The sequence below is a fragment of the Rosa chinensis genome, chromosome 7, assembly GCF_002994745.2.
Source record: "Rosa chinensis cultivar Old Blush chromosome 7, RchiOBHm-V2, whole genome shotgun sequence".
In the NCBI taxonomy this organism is placed as follows: Eukaryota; Viridiplantae; Streptophyta; class Magnoliopsida; order Rosales; family Rosaceae; genus Rosa; species Rosa chinensis.
In genome coordinates this window covers 38,480,839-38,491,285 of record NC_037094.1, presented here as the reverse complement: position 1 = coordinate 38,491,285, position 10,447 = coordinate 38,480,839, and the positions used below count along the sequence as shown (strand labels likewise).

At 37.0% G+C, this 10,447-nt stretch overlaps 1 protein-coding gene across 1 annotated transcript; it reads right to left on the bottom strand.

Annotated features, from left to right (window-relative positions):
- Window positions 1-2,061: 2,061 nt before the first annotated feature.
- On the bottom strand, window positions 2,062-10,086 carry LOC112176810 (auxin response factor 1). Its single transcript, XM_024314899.2, has 15 exons — window positions 9,892-10,086; window positions 9,264-9,351; window positions 8,990-9,102; window positions 8,154-8,249; window positions 7,978-8,034; window positions 7,701-7,853; window positions 7,452-7,536; window positions 6,123-6,213; window positions 5,866-6,030; window positions 5,311-5,430; window positions 5,157-5,232; window positions 3,992-4,157; window positions 3,400-3,896; window positions 2,941-3,131; window positions 2,062-2,665 (listed from the first exon to the last, which is right to left on the bottom strand). The coding sequence occupies exons 2-15, from the start codon at window positions 9,307-9,309 to the stop codon at window positions 2,494-2,496; spliced, it is 2,028 nt and encodes a 675-aa protein (XP_024170667.1). The 5' UTR covers window positions 9,310-9,351; window positions 9,892-10,086; the 3' UTR covers window positions 2,062-2,493.
- Between the last annotated feature and the right edge of the window lie 361 nt (window positions 10,087-10,447).

Below are 10,447 nucleotides of genomic sequence, written 5' to 3'. Positions count from 1 at the left end.
TTGCAATTACATGTGTACCCTCAATCCCCGGTTAGAACGATCTCTATTTACCATATACTAACGATGACATTTTCAGGGTTAAATTATACGCTTGCTTTTAGCGTATCAAAAATATTACTAAAAATAGAAACTTCTTAAAAATATTAACTTTCCTAAACAAGAAGGATTCATTTAAGGAAATAATTAAGTAAATATGAGGAAAAAAAAATTAAAACGTCGCATTAAAATGCTCCTATCACTGAGATCTGCTGCTTTATTTGCATCGCTGGTGTATAATAGAACTTTCCCTCTCTTTCTAAGATAATGCAAAATGTTGGTTATATTCTTTGATCTTTAGGTCAATAAGGTCTTGGAATAAGATAAATGTTGTGTTCTTGAAAGGAAATTTTTCTTATCACGAGACATTAACTTTAAAAAATGATGAAACTTGGGGGAGATTTAAAAATCTTTTGAGAATTTTTTTTTTTTTCTCTCTCACACGATAGCTTTGAAAACCGGCAGCTAGTCAGTTACATTTATGAGGACTTCTCTCTCAAGATTGCATATTTATTGAGTCTATTAGTTGTGGAAATTTTATGTAAAAGGTATGATGAGGACTTAATATTTCTTGAATGTGGGAGCTGATTATCTTCGTACATAGGATGCGGCAGTGATAACCCTCAACCATTAAGTTAGAACTCCAAAAAGCCTTTCTCTGATACGCAAACAGAGTGGGGAGTGAATTTGGACTAAAATAGAGAAAAATCAAAATATGAGAAATATGTTGGAGTTGCTCTTACAAAGATAGATAAGCAGAACTGCTGCTCTGCTATCTTTCTTTCTTTCTCTTAATTTCCTCATGAAGGTGCAGACAACAAATTTAAACTAGGAGAGGAGGGTTTTAGAGACCAGTAGAGCTCCAAGACAATGAAAATTTTAGAATACTCTAGCTATGACAGACAACACATTTAATGCTAATTTTAGCAATACAAGATTACAAATTACTCTTTTAACAAGTAGAAGAGTTTTTGCACAACTGACCAGAGTCGGTTATCTTTCAAGTAACACAAGAATTTATAGGGATTCAACAACAGTCCATAGTCCCAACATCCCCCATAATAGACAAAATGACAGTACCAAGCAAGGTTTAAAATATCAATTTTTACATGTTTATTGAAATTTTGAAAAAATGAGATATCGGAAATATCAAGGATATTCCGAAAAATAAGTTTTTTTTTGTAAGTCATTTTATTGGATTTACATATAAATAAATATAAATGTTAATTTCATCTACATCCAAAAAGAGGCTATAGGTGGTTAAAAAGTCACTCAATGATCTACAAAAGTATAACAATCAGACAGACATATGAATCAGATAGTACGAATTGTAGTGATGAACATGATAGTCATACTCTTGCAATATCTGTCAAATTTTGAGTGGATTTCTCCTCACACAGATGCCTTTAGGGAATTCCTTCTCACCCAGATTCGGTATGAGGATTTCTCCTCAGCCAGATTCGCCTTGAGGGGATTTTGCCTCACCCAAATCCACTTTGAAACCTCGGGACATTTTTTCCAAACAAGTTGCGCTCTATCAGGCAATTTCCCAACTTGAAACCATTTTTAGAATTTTACACCGCACTTAACCTCCATATTCCATAATATATGTTTCTTCTTGAACTGAGTAACTTTAAAAATTTTTGATTCTTTTGTCAGAATTTATAGATATTTCTTCATTTTACTGGAATATATCCTATATATCTTATATATCGAGGATATTTATCGGAGAAATTTCGTAGAAACGGTGAAAAATAAGATATTCTTCCTATATGATAGGTCACTCCAAAAATAGATATATCAGGGAATAATATCAGAGATTTTGCAGATATTTCAATGTCCCAAGACCAAACCTGGTCCGAAGCCCAGCCCAACCATACAGCAGGCACAGGCAACAGCCGTGGCGTCAACACCATATCACCGCAGCCAGTAGATCCTGAGTCTACGAGTTATTTGTGCCTTGCGAGTTATTTTCTTATGTTCTGACCCCTGACCCCAGCCATCAGTTGAATGAAGACTACTGCGTGCGTTTGTAAGAAAGAAAGCTATATATTTATGTACAAAAGCTTGATACACCATGTCTTGATAACAAACAAAAATAATACAATATCAAAGGATGAAGAGCATATACCCCTCATTTTCATACACAGCAGGAAAAACTTTGGTAGCTACAGGTGCCCATTCAAGCAACCACCATGAGATCCTCGTGGAGATACTAGACTATTTCACAAACAAAACACCAGTACGCTGTCGCAACCAGCGACTCCAAATTGCACTCCCTCCAGTTCAACATGCTGGAAAACTGTACCAGTTATTCCGGCTTGACTACTTTGTCCATACACAGCATCATCCAAGCAGACATTCTCTGGAAAGTCGTGTTCTATTCTTTCAATTTCAATTTCTTCTGGTAATTTTTTCTTTCCATGCTCTTCATATAGCTAGATCCGTGCTGGCATATCAATATGCCGTCCCCATAATAGACGACCCATCTTCTGCATTGATAGCTGCTTCAGAATCTGGCTTGCCTTGTTTAGCCTCTCCACCTACTGGAAGTTTTATCTTGGGTGACAACCTCTTCACTTCCTCCACTGTATAGATGAAAATCTTCCTTACCATGCTGCAGAACTCACTACAAAACACAGATTTTACAGAATGACCACATTGCAACAGTTAGATTCATTTCAACAGCTATAGGGCAGACAAAGTTGATATTTCTTTGTTCAAAAAATTTAGATTCAGTATTCTAATTACTTCTAGCTAGGAGGAATATAACAGATCTGATTAGACACCATCAAATCATTTGCTAACTTTAAAATCACCGTTAGCTCTAACTGAAGTACTTGAGAATTCATTTTCAGGTGTGAGACTGGAAAGAAGAATTAAGGCGTTGGTTGGATCACTTACTGCCATGGGTCATCCCCAACCATCATCATGTCATCCTCATCATCAGTGTAGACAACTTGCCATTTCTTGGTAGATCCACTCAGCTCGCCTTCAATATCAAACATATATTCCAGTTTCTTAAGCAGGTCCTCATATCCCTCAAACCGTGCTAAATCTACAGCTCTTCCTACTGCAATCCCTTGCATATGAACCTAAAGAGGAAAACAGAAAAACAAAGACCTAAGACATTGACCAACAAAACCCAACACCACATTACTTCTGAGAAGGATAGAAGTCATAGAACAGGATAAACTACTGCTAATAGGATTTCATAAGATCAAAAAGAAAAGCGCAGAAGTTATATGCAAGCTCCCAAATACGGACACAAATCGCCCATAGCTTACGGAACCAAAAACTGCCCCAAAGGCAGTAAAAAAGACAGAATACTATATACTTGAGGGTAAAGGAGAGATGAACTACCTTTGTGCAACTCCGAATTTGCCTGCTTTGCAATTCCTGAGGTGATCTGAGGGATGATTTTTCAGCGTCACAACTTCCTGAAGGAAGATCAGATCGGTTGACATTTGATGGTTCTGAGTGTTGGTCAGATTCAGCATCAAATGAAGAAATTGGTTGAACATCCCCCAGCTTTCCAGACGCTACCATGGGTGAAGTCTCTTCTACATTAGAGTTATCAAGCAACTGAATTCCAAACAGCCTATAGCCATTCCCAGTGCTTTGTCTCCTTTCCACCGAATCTCTCATAACAGGTGATAAAGACTCCGTAACGGCTTCAACTCGATTGGACCAAAACATTGGGTTCGCAGAAACAGCAGCTAGAGAATTATTGCCCTTAAAACAAAGAGAATTGGCTTTTGAAGCAGAACTATACTTGGGTGATGGATAGAGGTCTCGACCACGCTGTGGGTCATTATATGAGAAAGCCGAAGGAGATTCTACTTGGGATTTCCACTCACCTAATACCCGAAGACCATACAGAATTAATTTTGAATCAAAAGTCTACATGAAGACAGATTGGAATTGACACGTCATTAAGAAAACAATCATATACCCAGTGCAGAAAGATCTGGGGATGAGGAAGGTAAAACAGGAGGTCGTGCCCGCTTGTTTCTCAGTGCAGGTTGGGAGTTTAGTGGAGTAGTTGCTACCAAGGGCTCCAATTCCCAAGGTGAGACTCTATCTGGCCGCAATATAGATGAGGGTTCATCCCATTGGACCTGGAAAACAAAAATATGTAAAATATAAATCACCGCTTGATAGAAATGCAATTTCAAGAAATGGAAAACTCAAACAGATAAAGTAAAACCAAGTGAAAAGTACATGTTAAATGCTCATCAGAGTAAAAAGGAAATAAAAATAATAATTAAAAAAGAAGAACTTGTTCCATATTTGATTACGTACGGACACAGGTGCTAAAGAAATGGTCAAGGAAAACATAAGTCACGCTCTTCATACCTAAACAATAAGCACCACATGCAATACTAAAGGAGCAACTAACGTCTTGCTCCCCCTGCTTAGCCAAAAAAAGAAAAATAAGGATAGTGATCACAAAGTGATAGTATAATCAGTAGTGACCAATATCAGAATTCTTAGGTTCTTTGGCTGGAGAGGAGCAGCAGAATATATGCAGGTATAAGTGGGGGAGTAGAGGTCCTGTTATGGGACAGTATAGTTTTTGGCATCTCTCTGAGAGGTTTCCCCGGAGAGATTGGTGTTTTCATGCAATGAGATGTACTTTTAAGTATTTGTTTATCAAACTTTGAATTATTTAGACTTCAGAAACAGGTTATACATCTTCTACTTTGCGACATGCTAATAAAACTTAACAGAAATACAAAAAATTTCAAACATAAATCTGAATCGACTTGAGAGGGAATCTATTTGAACTTAGATAACCTAGGTTTGCTAGTTATATCTCTTCATAATTCATACATGGTCCACATGTACTCAAAGCTAAAACATTACAGAAACTACTATAACAGGCCCAGCACCCTCTCTCTCACAAACACACACCAAAAGAAAAATTATATAAACTGTGTTATGTTATTCCTCTTCCATTTAAAAAGGAATATAATTCTAATTTCCACTCAATTTTATAACTACATTATAATCTAGTATTTACTAGTAATTCCCCATCACAAATTTATCACCATAGAAAATATGTTGTTGGAACCGGTCAACACCAATTAGGATCATCATTAGAAAATATATAGAACCTTTAGAGATCGCCACTCAGAATTTGCCCATCCAGGTGATGTATTATCCCCAACACCAACAATCGTGCCACTGAACCTGCAGTTCAGTAAAATATTTTAGGTCAGAAAATGCTAGTGGATGATTTTAGAGAAGAACCATGCATCGAAAACAGACCTTCTTTCAGGAACTTCCTCACCCTCAAATCTCATCTTAAACCTCATCCCAACAGAGAGTTTGTGACTACGAGCTTCAAGGTACTTGTTGACACTAACAAGGAACTCAGATCGACTTGTTCTGCACAATTGGAGCCAAAAAGAAGATTTTACTTTATGACGTATATATGAGAAATACAAAGAGAAAAGAAACAAACAAACACCGAGAAATAGAAAGCAGTGTGCAATCAATGGGGCTTGAAATTTTAAAATGCCACAACCCTATTTAGAGATGTCTAATTTCTCTAACAAGACTAATAGACTCTAAAAGAACAACAGTTCATGTCAGCAGAAATAGTCAAATTCTGACAAACTAGACATATCAGTCAAAGAAACCACCAATACATATATACAAAATCTGTCGTATGATATATAAAAATATAAAAATTATATATATATATAATAAAAATTATTTAAAAAAAATCAACAGTCTTGAAAGTAGGAACTATAGTCAGATTACAAGAACAGCGAAAACACATAAGAAATGAACAGCCTCCACGTGTAAAAGAGGCAAGACCTTGGCTTGTAGAAGACCGAAAATAGTGTCCCAGTTGCAATGGCATGAGATGCAGTAGCTAGGACTCCAAGATGCATACTGTGACTAGAAATGACAGAAGATGGCATATTGCTTGGTTGTCTCATCAGTCTCCTGACACCGACACGCAGCTCCCCAGTCTCACCTCTGGAACATAAATGTAATGCATAAAAAAAACTATGCAAATCTTAAAAGTAACGAAAGAAAAACAACTCTTCTTCTTCATTTACCAGACTTGCCTTAGGAATATAAACGCATCACCAGCTACTAATTTTTTGGAACTAACAAAGACACTCCACCCAGTTGTGAGTAAGTGGCGCCTAGGTTGCCCTGGATTGTTTTTGAAGAGATAGAAAAGCTTAGTAACACTAACAAAGTGAAAAAGAAAAAAAAAAAATATATATATATATATATATATATATCTGAATCCCATGCAAAATGGCATATATGGATATGATATACATGCTAGATATGAAACAGAAAGGTCTTCAGGAATAAATGAGTACAATAAATAGATAAATAAGGCTGAACCAAGATGCTAATAATGATTAGTCAGTTCAAGAATGCAACATCCCAACCAAAAAGCAGAAAGTCTAGCACAAAAAAGTCCCTAGGACATCCATAGGTATTTATTTCCCATGGCAAGTAACTTTTTGAGGACTAACTTGACATGGTAATGGAAGGAACTGCATGCGATGTGATGGAGGACAGAAAAGAATTAACACAAAGAAGATAAGCGTTATCCAGAATTTGGCATCACACCAGAGGAAGAGACTACATACGATGTGATAATGGAAGAAACTACGTACGACGTGATGATGTAGGACAATCAACACAAATAAAGCACAAAGAAGAGGAGTGATCCAGACTTTGGCATCACACCAGAGGTTTCTAGGAATAGCTCGAAGAGAGATTAAAAGATTGTGCCTTGGACTCACTCCAAGTCAACTTATTCTTAACACATTAGTGAAAAATCTCAAAAACTTTTGACTGTTCTCTTTAAAAACAAACTTCCATAAAAGAGAACAAAAAAGACCCATCGACGGGACAAGAAGTCCCCTGTAAAAAACTAGACAACTCTAAATGTATGAGCTACCTAAAACAAAAGCAAACAGATAAACACCAAGACACTTGCATGAAATGAACACCGCCTAACTCAGAAGATACTGATGACCAAAAGGAGGGCCCCAAAAGGGACTTTATGGCAGTGACTGTCCTCTGGCTTTCAAAGCTTACATAATCACCGTTCTGTAGGGACTATTGGCATATGAATCATTGAAAGACTTAATCTATAGACTTCGGATGTCAAACACGACTCATGCTACCTAGGTTTTGATCACTGCAATATCCCATCAGACCATAGGACATTGCACAAATGAAATGCCTACTCAGCACCAATCACAGGGTCAACCCCTGTGGTGTTAATTTAGATTTTTTTTAAAAATAAAAAATAATTAAACAAAACATTAAAAATCGTTTGTAACATAAATATAATGCAAGCATAGACACATTCCCCGTTAACCAGAGTGTTCATAACCATTCAAAACAAAAATTAAAAAGCAATCAACCTCGAAATATATGCCGAAAATGCCATTCATTTCCGTGTAGATCAGTTGCAACTAGTTCTTGCCAAGGAGGCTGCTGAGACATATCCTAACAAACAAACAAAAAATTAAATTTAGGCTATGCACAGATAAATGAGCAACCTAATCGTAGAAAGAGAAAACACACACACACACACGACATAAAGTATGTAACCAAGGTAGAACTTTAATTTAACAAAAGGTTAATAAATGAAAAGGATCAATGATGCTAACCAGTGGTGGCAGACAATCATCAGCATGCCTCCGAAGGACAGAGAATCCCCCATGTGTGCTTGTGTCAGAAGCAGTAAGTGTCTTGCAAAATGAATGGACTGTACAGCGTGGAATTTCTGGGAGAGGAGGATCTGGGCTTGTTACCTCGCTTTGCTGATTCATTAAGGTTGAAATCAATTACGACTAGATACAAGATGCAACTACAAAGGACATACTATCACCAAAAATGACTAATACAGTTACAGGTTACGATTATTTGGAGGGACAGATAACTCACATCAGTTTCTGGTAGCAGAGTAACTTGTGCATAAACTTCGTCGGTTTCTGGTTCAGCCTACACTCAGGTTTATGAACTAATCATATAACTAGAAGGATGAAAATAGGCCAAATACTGACCCACACCAAGCAAAAGGATCGACAATGGCAAATAAAAATAAGCATGATGTCACCCACCCGAAGCTGAACATTAACAACTTTACATAAAATTTTGGATGGCAGATTGAATGAAGGCATTTGCTGCTCCGACATCTGATGCATTGACGCCTCCAGCTATAAAAAAAAGATACTCCCATGTAAACAGATTGAGGTAGACAAAGTAAAATGACGGAGGAAATGGAGAATTAGACAATTCTGGTTGACTTTATGATGATAGATAATTGTCAGATACGGGGAAACTTACAGAAGAATAACTTAAGATACTCAAAGAAAGATGCTGACAGATTTAAAACCCTAAACCCTATTATTATTACTTAAGAAAAAAAGTTGGTTAAATATAACTCTAGGAAACAAAACAGAAAAATCAAGATTCACCTTACAAATTGATATCATGGTGGTATAAGCTAAGCCGATTTGAGCTCAACTTCAGGTCACAACTTATAAGAAAAATGTGAATACAGGTGACTAACAAGTCACTCGCATATAATTCTGATTCATTTTACAAGTTACACTTTATGTAAAATTACTAAAACAGAAAGAAATTTGGATATCGAGAACAAGTAAAATTATATAAAAGAAATCTAGAGATGCATTGTTTCTTTTTTTTTTTAAAGAAAGAAGACAAACTATTAACTCACTATATTTATCTCCATAGCATGGTTTTTTCATTTTAACAGCAACATATACATCATTCAGGAACACATGCTATTCATAATCCGTCACTGAGAGTATTAAGAAAAAGACATTTCAAAGGAGGAAGTTCCACAAACCAAACGCACTGCACCAATAAACCAAAGTACTAAGGATGAAAATCGCATGTGCAACCATGAGATAAACTTAGAACTCCAACTTACCTGTTCCATGTGTCCCTGGGGAAAGTAATAAACTCGCTCCCCTTCACGTGGCAGGGTGACAAGGGGTCCAGCACAAGCATGCCATAGCTCCTTAAACAAAGCATCACTTGTCCCTAAAAAATAGTTGACAAAGTTAAGCCTTGACACCCCAATAGTCAGGCAAAGACATTTCCAGCCTGTTAGAGACCCCTTGCTATAAACACACTATTTCTATTGAATACAGCACATCAGAAAGCATCCCATAAACTTCTTCTTTTTTTTTTTTTACTTAAACCTGGACGGGAAACTCCTGAGGGATGATTTGAAGCCGAGAGCGCCATAGCAAGACTAACCAAATATCCTCCGACCACCGAAGCTTTATTCTGCGGAAACCCTAGTGTTACACGGCTATTTATATAAAAACAAAGGCAAGGAACTAGAAGAAACCACCCATAATGAATGCAAAATCAGCTCAAGGAGCCAGCTTTGAGGGTTAAATACAAAGTTGGAGCTCAAATTATGAACCATAAGGCCTGAAAATTTAAACTTTTCGGTCTACCTTCGTTTTCGTAATATGGGCAATCTTTTCAGTAAAAGTAAATTGGGAAATGAACTCTTTTTTTTTCTTCTTCTTCTTCTTTTCTAGAATTGGGAACAAAATCAATAAAATCTTCCATCCAAGGCGATCTAAAACATTGTTGCTAACTTTGAATTCCAAAACACGAGTTTCTCCCTTGGTTCTAATTCATTATGACCAAAAACAAAAAATTGAAGCATTCCATTTCAGACCAAGCAAATCAAACTCTGGATCTCTTACACAGAAGGGGAGCAGACCAAAACCCCAAATTTAATTTTAACCAAACAAAGATGAGAGTTGAAATGTAAAAAAAGAAGAAAAGGTTTTACTGAGCAGTAAGTGATACCTGACGGCGGCGAGAGATGAGTCACTGGAACTGGAACTGGATTAGGGTTATTAGGGTTTGTGAGAAGATCGAGGAGCTGGGGGACTGGGATTGGGATCGGGAAGATGGACGATGAGAATGAGAAGATGGATGATAAGGTCGTGTTTGGTTGAAGCCGACACCACCCCCCTTGTCTGCTGCTTCTATTTTCTTTTTCTTCTTTTTCTTCTTTTCTTTTCCACAGCAATTAATTCTGGTTATTATTATTATTGAATTACTTTCTAGATGAAAAATAAATAAATAAAGCTTTTTTTTTTTTTTTGGGAGAATAAAAGCTTGAGTTGGCTTTAAACAGACAGGAACAGGCGGAGAGAGAGTGAAAAGTTTGGTGCTGAGTGTTGGTTGGTTGGGTGGGCGGGCGCGTAGTTTGCACTCTCCCTTGTTGATAAAAAAAAATAATTAAAGTGTTTGTTGGTTGTGTGAGGGTGGAGCGGAGCCAACAGCGATGCTATTCGTACCCTGAATTCCCTACAGCTTACCTCTCGTGTCTCCTACTCGTCGCTTTCAATTCCAGCCT